Source organism: Symphalangus syndactylus, chromosome 4, assembly GCF_028878055.3.
Source record: "Symphalangus syndactylus isolate Jambi chromosome 4, NHGRI_mSymSyn1-v2.1_pri, whole genome shotgun sequence".
NCBI lineage: Eukaryota > Metazoa > Chordata > Mammalia > Primates > Hylobatidae > Symphalangus > Symphalangus syndactylus.
This window is the reverse complement of record NC_072426.2, coordinates 63,527,628-63,546,190: the sequence shown is the minus strand read 5'-3', so window position 1 is coordinate 63,546,190 and position 18,563 is coordinate 63,527,628. Positions and strand designations below refer to the sequence as shown.

General features: G+C 37.7%; 1 protein-coding gene across 4 annotated transcripts in view; it reads left to right on the top strand.

Annotated features, from left to right (window-relative positions):
- ENPEP (glutamyl aminopeptidase) overlaps positions 1 to 18,563 on the top strand; it is an 86,730-nt gene that overhangs the window by 42,545 nt on the left and 25,622 nt on the right. For 3 of the 4 annotated variants that reach the window (XM_055273978.2, XM_055273981.2, XM_055273980.2), the window contains exons 9-11: positions 1,780 to 1,845; positions 1,987 to 2,138; positions 13,268 to 13,347. In XM_055273978.2, the coding sequence (XP_055129953.1) occupies positions 1,780 to 1,845; positions 1,987 to 2,138; positions 13,268 to 13,347 (298 nt within the window). The remainder of the gene's footprint in view (positions 1 to 1,779; positions 1,846 to 1,986; positions 2,139 to 13,267; positions 13,348 to 18,563) is intronic. The other variant, XM_063637228.1, reaches the window with a different exon arrangement.

The following is an 18,563-nucleotide window of genomic DNA, read 5'->3' as shown; positions in this document are numbered from 1 at the left end:
AAAAGATGTAATAGAGAAGGGGACATTCATAACAATATGTGGTCATGAAATAGAAACCGAGAATATATTCTTCCTTTCTTTTTCTTCTAGTATCAGTAGTACTGTCAATAAGACAGGAACGGGTCAGCAGGAAAATGTCTTTTCCCTTGTTGGGATACTAGTAACAGAAACATTGTTTGTTTCCTTTTGTGCTCACTGATTCCAACTAATAATGAACTGTGACCTAGGTCATCATGTAATTTTGACTTGAATGATTATGTGATTATTCAAGGTGAAGAGGGAAGTGTCTTAATATAGAATATTCAGAAGCACTAATCTAGACAATATAAAATTAGTACCTTTTAATATGCTGATTACATAAATTTCCATTCAGCCTGTGGTTCATGAGAAGCAAGAAACTGCGATTTTAAAAACAGTAACAACAATAACAGTGATGAAAACCACACACACTGATCCAGGGTTCAGAATTCTCCTCATCACAATCTCAGGCAAATCTCTTCACCTCTGAAGGCACCCAGGTAGTTAGGGGGAGCAGTTTCCTTCACCTCAAAATGTGGGAGCTCTATTAAATAATATTTAAAGTCCCTTTAAACACATGATTGAGTGTTTCTAAGCTCAAGACCTTGTAGTAGTCAAATAAACTCCTCTAAATTAATTTTAAATTTATTCAATAGAAATTGTCATCAAAACACAGCTATGGTTATAATTATTACTATGCCAAGTATTCAATTATTATTATTTTAAAATATTAGACATTTGATTTACCAAATATTCAATTATTTTATTAAGATATAATGAATGATTTGTGCAACTTTCTGTAATGAATACCTAAAAGTGATTGCTGCTTCTCCCTTCCTTTGCCTGCCCTCTGGTGGTAGTGCCAAGAAGTGAATTAACCAAAAGAACAAATATGGAGGCAGCATTCCAAAGTGGCTTCATCCCTCTTCCAGGCTTCTTGGAGTCCTAATACTGTTTTATCTCTATGCCTGAAAAGAAGAGGAATTTAGGAGGTAACGTGATTTAGGTACAGCACCTACTGAAAATTATAGCAACTTAGAGTGAAAATGATATGTGCAAAGTTAACATTAAGAACACTGAAGATGGTTCCATTTCTATCAAAGACCTCCACTTTCAGTCAGGACAATTCTAGAAAGCAACAGAGAAGTGATACAGCAGGAACTTTGGAAAGTTTACTGGCAAACTCCAAGTGGCTCCCAGTTATAGGATTAGAAGACTGGGAATTTTTTTCTGGAGACAAATCACACTATATTTGAAAACTCACATATAGAAAGAGGTTTTGTAAAGAAAATTGCCAAAAGAAGCTTAAATCTAAAAGACTTGTAGTTTAAAATATTTGAAGAGTGAAGACTTATGCTTCCAGTGAATAATGTCTCCAATTCATCCACCACCACCACCATCATCATTATTATTCAAAAGGTTGTATATTTATTTCCTTAGAGCAGAGATCAGCAAGCTACTGTCTGCAGGCCAAATCTGGCCCACCATCCATGTATTTTTTTAAGGCCCATAAACTAAATATGGTTTCCACATTATTAAATGGTTGAAAAAAATCAAAAGAAGAAGAATATTTTATGATACATGAACATTGTATGGAATTCAAATATCAATGCAACAGCCATGCTCATTCATGTACATGTTATCTATGGCTGGTTTTGTGCAATGGAGGTAGAATTAAGTAGTACGGGTTTGGTTCATCTTGTGAAAGTATGAGAAAAGCAAACATTGACTTCTAATATGCTGATTATCTTTTACACACAGATGTACTTGGAAAAATACCAATTCAAGAATGCAAAAACTTCAGATTTTTGGGCAGCCCTGGAAGAGGTAAAGAAGAGTATATGTCCCCAAATATTTCTTTGTCTGATTTACAAATGGCTTACCAATCATTTTCTAATCTAACTATTCTGTCCTTTTATTTTCTCATATTTGTTAATTAATTAATCTCCATTTTGTTTTCAATCTTAGGCAAGTGGGCTACCAGTGAAAGAAGTAATGGATACCTGGACCAGACAGATGGGTTATCCTGTGCTTAACGTGAATGGTGTCAAGAACATCACACAGAAACGCTTTCTGTTGGACTCAAGAGCTAACCCTTCTCAGCCCCCTTCAGATCTTGGGTAAGGCTCTATAATGCATTTGAAAAAAACATAGAAATTTGGCAGAAATATTGGTCATTTGTTTATATCCCATTCTTGAGTACATGATGGATGAGTGATATGCAAGTATAAAGCCACAGTGCCTTTAGGGGAACAAAGAATTCAAAAATAGCTGAGTGATTTCCAGGTTTGAAATGGTGGGCAGAGCACATGCATCCAGGTCCTGTTCTTTACAGATATTGAAGAGAGGAATGGAATTGCCTAAAGAAATAAGCTAGAAGAATAAAGAAAATAAAGGGAGGGGCTGTAAGTGTCACAGAGGTCTGAAGAAGAAAAGCAGAAGGAGAAATACAGACTGAGGAAAATACAACCAAATAATAATAAGGGAACTTCCCTATCCCTAGACAGGTTCTAGGTTCAGTGTTAGCATGAGGACTGAAGGGTAAGAGTGAGAAGTGAGGCTGAAAATAGGGCAATGAATTGAAAGTCTAGTTTCAGGACAATTATGCCAGTTGGACCCACCTCTCACCCCTACTTTCTCTCCGCCACCTACCATTTCTTTCTCTGCACAGAGCTCTCAGAAATCTGGCAATGGCTCCAGGAAAAAATACAGTGGGCTTGTTTCCTAAAGAAATTGACTAAAACAGTAGAGGAGAGCTAAGGATTTCCATTTGGTTGAGACTCTCAGAGTAAAGCCTCCCTCATTATGTTATTTGCAGGATGGGTGGGCTGGAGCTGACAGCACCCCTCATACACACACACAGAGCTCCCAGTCAGACCTTCTGCTCAGCAGAGAAACTTACTTCAAAAATACAACTGCCTTCAGCCTGGGCAACGTAACAAAAGCCCGTCTCTACAAAAAAATTTTAAAAAGGCACTGGAGTATGGTAGTTCACGCCTGTAGTCCTAGCTAGTCAGGAGGCTGAGGCGTGAAGATGACTTGAGTCATCTCAAGTCAGGAGTTTGAGGCTTCAGTGAGCCATGATCACACCACTGCACTCCAGCCTAGGTGGCAGAGCAAGAGCTCATCCCTAAAAATAATAAAATAAAATAAAATAAATAATTTTTTATATATATACATATACATACATATACACATATATGTATATATAAAATCCCTTCTCGATGATAGAGTACACACCAGCCACTAGAATCAATTTAATTCTTTCTTAAATATGAATGACAAAGATCACAATATACATGAAAAAATATGGAAGGATAAAAGGTTAAAATTTCATGTGAACAAACAAATCCTGACTTTATAAGATGCATAATTAAGGAAACAAAATAAATGTATGATATACATTCAGAGATGAAGAACCATTACACCAATGAACTAGGAGCAGAATGTCTTAGAAAGGACAAATTGAGAACACCAAAGAACCTGAAAGATTAAATTTCTGATTCTCAAAAGAATTAATAGACCAACTAAAAATAAATTTGGCAAATCCTCCAAAAATATAGGGCAAACACACATAGAGCTGGCAAATATGAAAGAGAAGACAAATATGAAAAGTCTAAGTCTAGCACCCAACAGACAGGCGCTTTTTTTTTTTTTTGAGACGGAGTCTCATTCTGTCACCCAGGTTGGAATGCAGCGGCACAATGTCAGCCCACTGCAACCTCTGCCTCCTGGGTTCAAGCAATTCTCCTGCCTCAACCTCCCGAGTAGCTGGGATTACAGATGCATGCCACCACATCCAGCTAATTTTTGTATTTTTAGTAAAGGCGGAGTTTCGCCATGTTGACCAGTCTGGTCTTAAACTCTTGACCTCAGGTGATCCACTCACTCAGCCTCCCAAAGTGCTGGGATTACAGGCATGAGCCACTGTGCCCGGACTAGATAGGATTCTTTTTTTTTTTTTTTTTTGAGACAAACTCTCGCTCTGTCACCAAGCTGGAGTGCAATGGCAGGATGTCGGCTCACTGCAACCTCTGCTTCTCGGGTTCAAGCCATTCTCTTCCCTCAGCCTCCTGAGTAACTGGGACTATAGGTGCACACCACCACACCCAGCTAATTTTTGTATTTTTTAGTAGAGATGGGGTTTCACCATGTTGGCCAGGATGGTCTTGATCTTCTGACTTCATGATCCATGCATCTCGGCCTCCCAAAGTGCTAGGATTACAGGTGTGAGCCACCGTGCCCGGCCAATAGGCATTTTTTAAAAGGAAAACAGAGAAACTTGGAGGCAAATAATACCAAATACATAAGAGAGGACACAAGGATTCTGATTAACAGACCTCACTTAGTACACAGTACAAACAGGAAAAGCCAAAACCCCAAAACGTACATAGATACACCCTCACAAAATTTCAGAGAACAAAGACATAAGTTAGTGTGGCACTAGACTTCTCCACATCAACCCTGAATGCAAGAAGTGAAAGAGGCAATGCTTCCAAAACACTGAAGCAAAAAATATTTTCAACCTCTAGTTGTATACCTAGTAAAATTGAACCAAGTGTGAAAATACATTAAAGACATTTTCAGAAATGCATCCCCAGAAAATGATTTCTACATAACACTTCTTTGAAAGTTACTTAAGGCTGCACTTTAGAAAGGGATTTGGGGGTTGGAGGAGAAAGAGAAAGAAAAGAAGGGAGGATATGAATAAATTTTAAAAAAAGCAAAATACATGGGACACGGGATCCAGGAAACGGTACATCCAACCTAGGAAAGCCGTGAAAGGAAATGCTCAGGGTGCTATGAGTGCCTGTAAGGGCAGGATGACCGGGGCTGAGGTAGGCGATCTCCAGGAAAAAGAGAAATTCTCTCCAGTGGTTAGTGTGGTTGGGAAGATGAAAAAACTTGAGGATTTGGTGAAAGCCCATCCATTTGGTCAACTATAAAAAAGAATATTAGAAAACCCAAATCAAAGACTGTATATAAAAATTATGATCCAAAAATATGAAGCGGAGTTCTCACGAGATCCGATGGTTTTATAAGGCCATTTCCCCTGCTCTTGCTTGCTCTCTGTCACCTGCTGCCATGTAAAATGTCCCTCTCCCCCTTCTGCCATGATTGTAAGTTTCCTGAGGCTGCCCCAGCCATACAAAACTGTGAGTAAATTAAACCTCTCTTCTTTATAAAAAAAAATAACAAAAATATGAAGCAGATAGAATGATTTTATGCCATTGATACAGTATAAGAAAAGGCTCTGATGTTAGAGAAATTTTACTTAAGTGACTCAGGAGCCATGAAATTGGACACAGAGTAAGAAGTAGAACTCCCCACACTCCTTGACCAACACTATATACAATATACATGCTATCATTTCATAAATATTAGGTATTGACTTTTAACTTTATAACCAGCCAATGGAAAATGTAAACATTTTTGTTATGGTGGCAGAATAAATTGCAAATATAAAGTCTTGACATTGTAACAAGAAAAATCACCTGACAAAAAAAGGACATGGAAGAGGGAGAAAAGGTGGGAAAAATTGTTGGGATACTAATTCAGTGGTGTGCAGGAACGGCTGTCTTCCCAACTTAGTAACATTTTCTTGTCAGTGACATGTTGGTAGCTTGAAAATGCTCCTGATGGGAGTATTACATGGAAATGAGCAAATACTACGTTTTGCCCATCTGAAAACTGGGTGTTAAACATTTACCAGTACTCCAGTGGATATCCTCATTTAAGTCAGGAGAGTAGTTAAGACTAAAATTTATGAAGCAAGAAATGGCAGTATGAGTATATTATTTAGAGGCACAATTACAAACTATAGAAAATCTAAAAATAATTTTATTTTATTAAATTTTATATTTAAAAGAGAAATGGAAGAGAAAGTAATATATATATAAGCTCAATCGCCCTCTTTCAATGGGCAAGTTAATAAATATCATCTAAATAAAACAACAGAGGCATTTAAAGTCCAATCAGACTACAAAAGCACTAAAACCAGATCACTTAATAGGGGATGCTTCTGAGCAGGGCTGGCCTGTGGGAAGGGTGAGTAAAGAGATGGTGGTTTTTCAACACTAGCTTTTTAAGTTTTTGAGTAGTGATGAATTTATCTACAAATTGTACACATTAAATTCTCCTGAGCATTTAAACAGCACTTACAAACTTAATCAAGTCCTCTTAAGGATATGTCACTTACAAGAAACTTATAAATGTAACCAAATTCTTCTAAACAACACTAGCTAAAATTTCACTGAATTCATTTACAATTTCAAAGTACAAACACCTAAACACCAAAGAAGCAGATTTATAAATCTAATTAAAATTTTTTCTATATATTTTATGAATCCAACAAATTAAAACTCAAATATAGTATATCAAATTTCTTGTACATTTTCATTATGTTAAATGTCTAGAAAAATCCTGTTAATGAAAATGTACAAGTATTTCAATTAAAACAATTCCAGTATGTCATTTTCTCTAATTTGCCAAATGTATTTATTTATTTAATTTATTTTCTGAGACAGGGTCTTGCTGTATCACACAGGCTGGAGTGCATTGGTGCAATCACAGCTTACCGCAGCCTCAATCTCCTGAGCTCAAGTGATTTTCTCACCTCAGCCTCCCAAGTAACTGAGACTACAGGTGCTCACCACCATGCCCAGCTAATCTGTAAAAAAGTTTTAGTAGAGGAAAGGTTGTTCAGGCTGGTCTCAAACTCCTGAGCTCAAGCGATCCTCCTGCCTTGGCCTCTCAAACTGTTAGGATTACAGGTGTGAGCCATCGCATCTGACCTCAAATTTTAAAAAATGTTTTATATATTGTAAAGGCTGATAAAGCATGCAAAGCACAGCTGAGGATTTCAAAACTTATCACACCTGCATGAATACAACTTGTACAAAAATCTTAATACTATAAACATTTCTGCATAACTAAATCGTTATTTTCGTATATATTTCTTGGGTGCCAGCTGCTCCCATCTGAAGGAAACAAATTCAAAATCTCAGGAACTCCAGCCCTGGGCCTGGCCCCAGGAGGTGGGATGTACCACTCTGGGGACATCTTCCTAGCCCCGGTTACCCAGCTGAGCCCCGCCTAGAGTGGATCCTGGCAACATAGTACATCACTAGTACCCTGGACGTTGTTTCCATTTCACCCATGCCAAGTTTTTATTGCCTCCTCTTTCAACATTTGAATACATCAAGTAGAGAGAATCTTTCATCCATTCCCACCCAGGTGTCCTCTAATCTCCACTGTCTGATTGTCACTGAAGAGACACTTTGTCTTCTTTTTCTCCTTCTTAATGACCTCATTGACATTATTTTATAGTCACATATATAAATTATTGTAAGATCAATTATCTTGTAGCAATTAGAATAACACAAAAAGATGTTTTAGAAAGTCTTTAATAACTCTAAACTGGTTCCTTTATAGTTGCTGGTTTATGTTCTAGCAAATTAGATTGGCCAACTCTAATACCACTGGAATATTTGGATATTAAATCTAAAAATATGTCTCTTGTCAAACAAGCTTCCATTTGGAAAGTTTCACAGTAATTATTCTCTCTTACTATATGAGTCCACTGATTTGCTGAGCCTCAATTAATTGGGAGAGGGAAGCAGGAGGTGGAGTGGTGCAGGGAGGGTCACAGAAGGCTTTCTTTTCCAAGGATGTGATATTTAAGGTGAGCAAATTGGTGTGGGGAAGTGACTGCTCCGGATGTTCAAAATAGAAACTACGGCCGAGTGTGGTGGCTCACGCCTGTAATCGCAGCACTTTGGGAGGCCGAGGTGGGTGGATCACTTGAGGTCGGGAGTTTGAGACTAACCTGGCCAACATGATGAAACCCCATCTCTACTGAAAATACTAAAATTAGCCGGGCATGGTAGCACACACCTGTAATCCCAGCTACTTGGGAGGCTGAGGCAGGAGACTAGCTTGAACCTGGGAGGCAGAGGTTGCAGTGAGCCAAGATCTTGCTACTGCACTCTAGCCTGGGTGACAGAGTGAGACTCCGTCTGAGAAAAACAAAACAAACCCTCCACCCCAAAACAGAAACTACAACATATATGAAAGCCCCAAAGTCTTGTACACATGATTTACAACACTTACTGAACATTGACCAAGTGGTTGGCACTATTTTAAGCACTTCAGATGTATTTTATTTTATAGTAAATGAGGAATTTGTGGCAAAAGTGATTAAGTAATTTCAAGGTCACACAGTGTAAATAATGGAGCCTTCATGTGAACCCAGGCAGTCTGGTTCCAAGAAACGGGATAGCAGAGAGTGACTGGGAAAAGTGGTGTCAGGTGAAGATGAAGAGGAAGGCGGGGACCAGGTATGCAGACCATGTTAAAGATTTTGGAAAATAGTATGCAAATTAAGGATTTTAAGGAGAGAATTGGCAGGATCACATTTACATTTTTCAAAGTTCTCTTCTGGCTGCACTATGGAGAATTGATCGCAGATCCTGGGCAGTTGGGGAGGAGTGGAGGCAGGGAGACCAGTTAGGACAATATTGCAATGAGCAGCCCACATGATAGTTGACGGAAACGATAGGCCTGGACTAGGTAGGAGTGGCTGTGGGCTGGAGGGCATGGCAGATGTTCCAAAGATTTTGTTGAGCTAAATTCCTAATTAAAGAACAATGTGGAAGGAATTCAATCGGGTGAATTGGCAGAGAACAATCTCCTTTTAGAATATTGTTCTCGTCTTGCACCATAGTGATCGTAGCCATATTTATTCAGAAGAGAAAATCTTTATAGTCTCATTTCATGATGAGTACTCTATAAGGGGGGTAACAGAGTCTGTTTCCTGGATTACAGTTCAGGGCTTGGGGAAATAAGTCACACTACAGCACACTCAGGTGTTTCCAAAAAAAATTGCCGAAGCACTTGACTTTCCAAGGCATCAGAGAATGATGAACTCTCAGAATTATTAAATTAGCTGCTTCCAAGATGCCAGTTGACACCTGAACTGGAGAAGCATTGAGAAAGCTGTTGTACTCACCTCGTTGAGGCCCATTTCTGGCCTCTCTTTCTGGAAACCTCAGACACCCAGCCTCCCACACTAATTGACGTTCAGAGAAACTGTGTATCTTGCTATAATGCAAGTTCTGAAAATCAGTAGGTCACACCACAACAAAGGAAAATTTGACTGCCTAGAACAATATGAGGTCCTTTCAGGGAGTGTCTGCATACTCCCTGAACTATACAGGGAAGTGTACTCCTTACCTTTATTTTAGAAAGGAAAGATTAGATGATGATGGAGAAAACATTTGTTTTTCACTTTTTCCTCTTCATGATACATGAATTGAAACATAGATCTGACTTGTTTTCAGGTGATAATTCAACTACAAAAATCATAGAATAATCTCTGTGATTGTTCTGTTAACAACTATGAAGTGTTTCTTTTATAGTTACTGTTTTATGTTCTAGCAAATTAGATTAACTATTTAATACTGCTGGAGCCTCTGGATATTAAAATTTAAAAAGGACTTCTCTCTTGAGAAATAAACTTACACTGGGAAAATTTCCCAGTAATTGTTACTTCCTCTCATATGTATCCATTAATTTGTTAAGCCAAAGACAGCCAACAATTTAAGCCAAAGACGGTCAACAATTTAAACTAAGGAGTTTTTTTAATTAATGGGGTTGGATTTTTAAAAGCTGCTTGTTGGTTATGAATTTCTCTCCACACAAACCAAACAATTTTACTGCCAAGTGAACTAAATATATCATCAGGGTATAAAATCACTTTTTGTAACAATAAATTTTAAAATTTTATTCACCAAGACTTAGAACATAGAACTGTATTAACATTTATACTGTCTTTAATATATGTCTTCAGTTTCCACCTTCAGATACTATTTTCATTTTATTTATATTCATAGTTGCATGAATTTTTTGTGATGGCTTATCATAAAGTTAGTATGTTCGTTCTATTTTTATTTTTTAAGAAGTCATATATGCATAGGAAAAGAAACTTAGAAAAGAGGTTCTTCTCTGTTGAGAACGTTTGTTAAAAATCAGTAGTAGCTCCTGAACAAATAAGAAAGAGCCATTATAGCAAAAGGATTCTTCTTTGTTTAAAAGAAGAATTTGATCCTAATAAATGCCTTCATGCACCCATAAGGGAATTAGCTTTTTTTCCAAACCTAACTTCCATCTACTTTCTGTTCAGATGTGTTCCTGTTTGGTAGACAGTGTGGTCAGTTAAGTTGTATTGCGAGTTCAGTGATCTTCTCTAAATATTTTCTCACTGTTTAAATAATCCAAGATTAGGGAATTCTTACTGACTAGAACTTTTTATAATTCAAATGGCTCACCCATGTATAAGTTATTGCTTTAATACCATGTCCTCAACCATCTCTTAGAAATGAGCAAGTTTCACATTTCCATCCCGGGATGTCTCTCTCAGGAAAGCATATGTGCCTTTGATGGTTCACTCCATGTAAACAGGCAGAGGGAATGGGAGTAAGTGTGTCACCTTGGTGCAATCAAAGTCAGTTTCCTTAGAGAAAATTACAGTGGCCATATTTCATACTGCTAGAACCTCTTCCATGGTTAGATAGTGAACTATGTCTATAAAAATGAATTCTGATACTCCTGAATGTTAGCCAATATGTGGAAAACTCAATCATTTCATTTATGTAATTTCCATTTCTTCACACTTTATATTCTTGTCTGTCATTTTACTCAGCTTAGATTACATTAGATTATGTGATTCTAAAACTATAAAATTGTATAGCCTCAACTTTCTATCATTTTTATCTTATGATACTCTTAAAGACCTCAGAGCAGTATTTTTGTACATGACGTCAGGAGAATAGCTTCTGCCCTTTTGAGGCATAGTGTAGTCCCAGTGGCCATGTTTTAGAGAGGAGAGTCAAAATAGGATATCTTAACTGTGGGCCTAGGTCATCCAGACGCTGCCTGCTCTGTTGTTTCAGTCAGATTGGCACTGGGGAAAGAAGAGGAAGCATAAAATGTTAGTTTACGTGGCAGCACCAATTCAGCAGAGCAGTGAAAGTGAGATATATACGTAAGATGTGGCATTTTAGGAATGTTCTTTGTCGGTCTTCTGAGAAGCTGCAAGGGCTCTTAGTTTGGTGTCCCTAGAAGCAGACCCTGAAATGATCATGTGTGTGAAAGTGACTTGTTAGGAAGTGTTTTCAGGAAAGATCAGTGGGGGAGCAGGCAGTGGGATAGAGAAGGAAAGGAAGCCCAGCAAAGGTGCTGTATGAAGCAGGTCCTGAAGAGGGTAACTTTGACTCAGTCCTGCAGGAAAGTCCTGGAGCCAGCGCAGATCATACTTCAGAGTGCTCCTGATGGATGGGGCAGGAAACATTCTCACACCTGTTAGTCACTGCTAAGGGCCACATCCAGAAGGACGTAAATTCCCAGGAACTTCTGGCTTTCCTTGCTCAGATAGCTGGAAGGCAGTCCTCTGTCAGAGAGACCCAGGTATTGATTGTTGGCAGGGAAAGCACACTGGTATCCAGGGTGTACAAAAATGACAAAGGGGTCTGGGCACAGTGGCTTATGCCTGTAATCCCAGCACTTTGGGAGGCCGAGGCGGGTGGATCACCTGAGGTCAGGAGTTCGAGACCAGCCTGGCTAACATAGTGAAACCCCGTCTCTACTAAAAACGCAAAAAAATTGGCTAGGTGTGGTGGCAGATGCCTGTAATCCCAGCTACTTGGGAGGCTGAGGCAGGAGAATCACTTGAACCTGGTAGGTGGAGGTTGCAGTGAGCCGAGTCCGTGCCATTGCACTCCAGCCTGGGCAACAAGAATGAAACTCCTTCTAAAAAGAAAAAAAAAAAAAAAAGAGAAAGCGGTCTAAGGAGATAAGGGGGAAGCACTGACAGTGTCCACTATAAGGCCCAAGAAGCAATTTATGTGTTGGTTTTATGAAACGTATAGCCAAAACCATTCCACTGCAATAAAATGCTCCAAAGCAGCTGATTAAAAAAAAGCTCAATCCTGTAAAACACTTCAATAGTTATAAAACAAGGGATTAGCCGGGCACGGTGGCTCACGCTTATAATCCCAGCACTTTGGGAGGCCGAGGCGGGCGGATCATGAGGTCAGGAGATCGAGACCATGGTGAAACCCCATCTCTACTAAAAACACAAAAAATTAGCCGGGCGTGGTGGCGGGCGCCTGTAGTCCCAGCTACTCGGAGAGGCTGAGGCAGGAGAATGGCGTGAACCTGGGAGGCAGAGCTTGCAGTGAGCCCAGATCGCGCCACTGCACTCCAGCTTGGGTGACAGAGCGAGACTCCGTCTCAAAAAAAAAAAAAAAAAAAAAACAAAAAAAAAACAAGGGATTATTTCATTCAGGTGTATAGCAAAAATATATTCTCCTTGAACAACATAAATTTTGTTATATCTTGAAAAGGTGAAATGTTAACCCTAATTCTCTGTTAGGGAATTGAATGTTGACAGATAAACCAACTTTGAGTTGAAACCTAAACCAGCCAATGGTACGTAGATTCACCTTCTCTCCAGATCTACATTTTCTGATATGAGATGATATAAGAACAAACCAAAAAAAAATGAGATTTCAAGACAAAACTGTTAAGTATATATATCAAAATACAAAGTTAACTCCCACCTACCCACTCTGCAAGAAAATACTAAGTAGCTAAAGAGAAGCACTGAAAACTCCTGAAACATGCTTACCTGATGCTTCTTCCCTTGAGAACATCAGTTCTAGTTCTAAATAGGGGATATTTAGGGGAGAGTATGAGAGGCTTTAGGGCATGATGGTGGTGGTAGAATTTCAGCATAATTTCTAAAATGTGTTATTTCCTTCACAGAGTTTACTATTTGTCTTCTCATTTCTAAAAATGTTTTCTGCTCCTTGATGGAAATGGTAGCATATTAGACTGTGTGCAAGTATGTGTGTGATGTTCAATATTATAATAAGATGTATTATATTTGTGCAATTTATACAATATCTTTATTCGAAAATGCCAAAGCATTTTATTGAAATAATCTTTTTCATGCTTAGCTAATTTTTGATGCAATTTCTAAATTTTATAGATTTATAGAAATTGAAAACAGTTACACAGCTTATCTTCATCACTAAAATGTTGTATTAACTACATTAATTGTATAGTATGGACTAGATGATCACTTAAAAGAAAAACATACTTGTCTATTGCTTTGTAGTGATTTTTACTCTTGAAATTTTATCTTTTAGTAATAAAAGTTAAATTTTTCTTTTTAAAAAAATTTTAGTTATACATGGAATATCCCAGTTAAATGGACTGAAGATAATATAACAAGCAGTGTGTTATTTAATAGGTCAGAAAAAGAAGGTAAATATTATTAATTGATTTATTTCTTCTTTGAATTGATGTACCACATTAAACTAATAGAAGTATAAAGATGCAATAGTAAAGCTGGAACTTATGTAAACTTCAGCTAAGTGATCTCTTAAATAATTTATTGATGATTCCAAATCTTCATCTACAATCAGAACTGTTCTACCTTGAGATATTCTTTTCAATGATTTATCATGACTGACTGATTTATCATAAATACCCATATCCAAAGGAGAAGGGTCACATGCCCAACCATTGGAAGATCAATGTGTAAGTTTCCTTCCTTCCTTCCTTCCTTCCTTCCTTCCTTCCTTCCTTCCTTCCTTCGTTTTTGTTTTTTCTTTTATCAGATAAGCCACTGAATTTCTTAGAATCTCAGACAGGCCTGAGGATTATTTTTAATGCTCCCATTAAATTAGACCATTTTTTGGAAACATATTTGTGTTCTATCTGCATTGATTTATTTTTTCCTTACTTGAAAAATGTTAGAGTTGTATAAAAACAAGTAAACCTTATCACGAAATTCCAGATTGATGAAAAAAATAATAAATAAGGCAAGCTTTAGCTGCAATCTCAGAAGAATCCTTCTTTTTATATTTTTTCCATTATATTTGTTTTGGTGTTTCAAAACTATTTCTTTTCTAAGACAAACCAGACTCATCTTTGCCCCATTTCATGAGGACTTGATTTTAGAATAGTATTTGGTATGGACTTTCACTTGTATCTTCTTGAGGATAAAAGTAGATCACTCATTCTTTATTTACATATGCCTAGTTGCTCTTGTAAAATATTTTAAAATATTAATGAGGTATGATTTCTCCTGGCCAATACATTTTTATTTTGTTTCTAGTAGATTGCCTTTTAAGAACAGCTTTACTGAGATATAATTCACATACCATAAAATTCACCCATTTAAAGTGTACAATCCAATGGTTTTTAGTATATTCACAGATGTGTAATCATCACCACAGTCAGTTTTAGAAACCCCATACCCTTTAGCTATCATGCCTGCAGCCTCCCATATGCCCAGCCCTAAGCAACCACTAATGTATTCCCTACCTCTATAGATTTTTCTCTTCTGGTCATTTCACATAAATAAAAGTGTATATGCAGTATTTTGTGGCTTTTCAATTAGCGTAATGATTTCAAGGCTCATCCATGATACAGCATGTAACTGTACTTCATTCCTTTTTATTGCCAAATCATATTCCATTATATGGATATACCTCCATTTGTTTATCCATTTATCAGTTGATAGATATTTGGATCATTTCCACCTTTTGTCTGTTATGAATAATGCTGCTATAAACATTTGTGTATAAGTTTTTCTGTGGATCCAGCATGTTTTTTCCACCTTTGGGCCTTTTAAAAAAATGTTTATTGTTAACTGTTTTTGTGACTTTTTACTATTACTACAAACTACCAGCTTTATCGTTATAGAGGTGAAACGCCTTCTGAAGCCCTTCTGCACAGGGATTGCTATTACAACAAAACTTTCTCTTGCTTATTTATGTTAATAATTATTGTAATATCATGGTCAAAAAAATTCTAAATTTTTGCAGAATTCCCAGATCAATGCCACTTTGTTTTAGTATTTTATGCTGTGTTTGAGTGCCAAGCTCTATCTTTTGTGGTCTTCTGACCATTTTCTTATTCGTAAGTACATTTGCCGAAGGAAAAGGGAGAAGACAGGAAAAGAAAAGACATTTTTAACAATGTGTAACAGCACTGATTAAAGGCATATTAAGAAGGCTAGAAATTCCACTGGAAGGTTTTCAGTGGAGTTGGTTTAACTATTACTAAATATTTTCCCCATTGGTCACCATAGTTAATTGAGGATTGGAAGAATATCTCGGCAGCTGTTTGATTTACTGTTTACAAGTTTGAAAGCGTGAATAATTCATTTACCCTAGTACAATTCACCCAGCACTTTCATGGAATGAAGTTTCCATACAAGTGAATTTTCCAGATAACTAAAGCTTACTCAAGTGCTTTGTAAAATGTATTTCAAGAGTTCACAATAGACATTGTTCTAATATGTGTTATGTACTTCTTAGAATATTTGGAATAATAAATTTAATCCTTAATTACTAGATTAATTCTTTCAAGCACATATTGCTTACATGCCAAACACAAAGATAAAAATAGGGGTAGTGCTAGGGCAAAAAAAAAAAAAGCAATCCTAACCCTTGTGTAGATGATTGTTTAGGGATGGGTTTGTAGGCAGATGTAATGCTGTGTCCTAAGTGCCTCTGTGGCAATGCAGATCACCAAAAGCACTCATAGAAGCATCAGCCCAGGTTTGGGGGTTTAGGAAGCATCCCTAAAAAATATCTAGGCTGAGAGTTCAGAGGCTAAAGAGAGTATAAATTGGTAATAGAATTGACTGAATGTAGAGGAAACGTGTGCCCTGGACAGAAGCATGACTGTGAAAGTGAAAGAGCAGTGAGTTCTCACAATCCTTCATATCCCTTTGTCAATACATTTCACATATTTTTTTGTTCTAACTATTGACCTATCTATGTCTCCCCTCCCCACAGAATATTCTTAGAGGAAATGGAGCTTATTTGTTATTGTTGTTCTGGATCCACAGCAGGCATCTAATAATTGTTTATTGAATAAATGAATGAATAAACAAATAAATGAAGAGGCTGATAGTCACAGAGCTTTGATGACAAATCTGCCTTTATCTGAAACTTCAGAATCATGTCTAGTCACTGAGCCAGAAGCAAACTAGAGGTCTTTTTCTACTTCAAAGTGCCTGCTCCATTTTTAGGCTGTACAATAAGTTCCTGTTTCCTGTTTGAGGACATCTTCAGCTCTCAGCTTAGAGCACGGATGACGAACATGTCCTGAGTGTACTAAATGGGCAACCAGCTCATGTTACCAGTCCTACCTCCCTCCTCTTGGTTTCTTTGATGATTCATTAGTTAGAAATTCTTCAGGCAATAGTGGGACTCTCCCCAAGGTCTTTTATTTACATTTCTATTGTACGTGCTATTTTAGGCATTAAAACAACAACTAAACTCATAATTTCTAATAAAAGAAGAGAACCTCTATCACAAAACTTTTTCTGGCTTCTCCAGTTACCCTGAATAATCTCTCCTGTCATCATCTCCTGTCATAAAATACAGTATATTTTATCCTGTCAGTTTCATCAGTCCTTATTCCTAGTATTATTACTTTACATTTTAAACAAAATTTGTTATTAAGCTTCATATAAGCTTCATATGCTCTCTCTTTTCTTTCGTTCTTTTCTTTTTTTTTTTGAGACAGAGTTTCGCTCTTGTTGCCCAGGCTGGAGTGCAGTGGCGCGATCTCAGCTCACTGCAATGTCCGCCCCCTGGGTTCAAGTGATTCTCCTGCCTCAGCCTCCCATGTAGCTGGGATTACAGGTGCCTGCCACCACAGCCAGGTGTTTTTTAGTATTTTTAGTCGGGATGGGGTTTCACAATGTTGGCCAGGCTGGTCTGGAACTCAGGTGATCCACCTGCCTCAGCCTCCCAAAGTGCTGGGATTATAGGCGTGATCCACCATACCTGGCCTCTCTCTTTTTTTTCTCAACTAAATTATAAGCTTCCTGATGACACAAACTACACATATTTCTTGTCTCCTGTCCACCCTATTATCAACAAGGTGCTATGTACATTCTAAGAGTTCAGGAAGTCCTAGTTTAATGAAGGGTTGTTTGCCCCAGACCGCTGTACTTTTAGAGGTTAACTGGTTAACTGCATATATTTTAGTTATGTCTCTATCTTTTAGTATCAGCTGCTATTTTGGCTATTGTCAATGCATCTACATTTAGTAGCATACCACCTTTTTTCATTTAATTTACTGCTTTCTAACATTTAGAAGGATTAAAGCTTGTTATATGGTATCAGGTAACCAATCTTGCTAAAACATGATATTTTAAAAGAGGCATTTCTAAGTGCATAGGATCTGGGCGAGGTCTCAGTTCTAGGAGGTGGTATAGACTCTGCAATAGCTGTTTTCGCAACTCTTACTTCCAGATTTGAGAGTGTCCTCTGGATGGTTTGGACTATCCAGACTGTCCAGTCAGTTTCTATCATAGAAATAGATTTACTAAACATCTATGATAGTTATATGTAAATATTTAATACCAAAATAATGATGGGCATGTATTTTTGTATTTGATGACAAAGAGGGAAGCACTTTCTTCATTTTTTCAAGCTAAGCCTCGTGGAATGTGCAAGTTTTGATTGGATGATTATGGGTTCAGTTTTGCTGGTTTAGAAACTCAATTTGTCAGTTCAGCCCTGGTCAACCAAGTCTTGGAAGATTTACTCATCTAAAGCAAACATACAAGAGATTAACTAAGAATGCTAATTTGTTAATTTACACAGTTAAAATATACTAGTTAGTGAATCCGAATACTCATGTCACCTAATTAGGTATCTCTTTCCAGGAAGAAAGTTACTTAGTAAGAATTAAGGGGCCGGGTGCAGTGGCTCACGCCTGTAATCCCAACACTTTGGGAGGCCAAGGCGGGCGGATTACCTGAGGTCGGGAGTTCAAGACCAGCCTGACCAACATGGAGAAACACCATCTCTACTGAAAAAATACAAAGTTAGCCGGGCATGGTGGCACATGCCTGTAATCCCAGCTACTCAGGAGGCTGAGGCAGGAGAATTGCTTGAACCCAGGAGGTGGAGGTTGTGGTGAGCCAAGATCATGCCATTGCACTCCAGCCTGGGCAACAAGAGCGAAACTCTGGCTCAAAAAAAAAAAAAAAAAAAAAAAAAAAAAAAAAAAAAAAAAGAATTAAGGGAGAGTTAAGGTAGATTAATTATTTTACAGATGTCTTTAAATTGTGATAGTGTGATATATTGCATTAGCCAGGTGAGTCTAATTATTGCACTTTAGAAACAATCACTAGTGGCTTGGTGCAATAAAAATTTCTTGTTCATGCCACAGTCAAAAAGAGATATTCCTGACTGTCATCTCTCCTAGGTGGCTCTCCACCAAATAATGACTTGGAAATCCTGTCTTCTTCCTTCTTATGGCTTTACCTTCCCCTGCATCTTGGAATCCCTCACTGGATCTTTTGCATCTAGCCCAAAGACAAGGAAGATAATGAAGGAATCAGGCCTAGAAGTGCATCTATTACTTCTGCCCACATTTTATAGCCAGTTCTCAATTATGTCCTGTAAGGAAGGCTAACAGAGTCCAGTTCTGTACCCAGGAAGAAA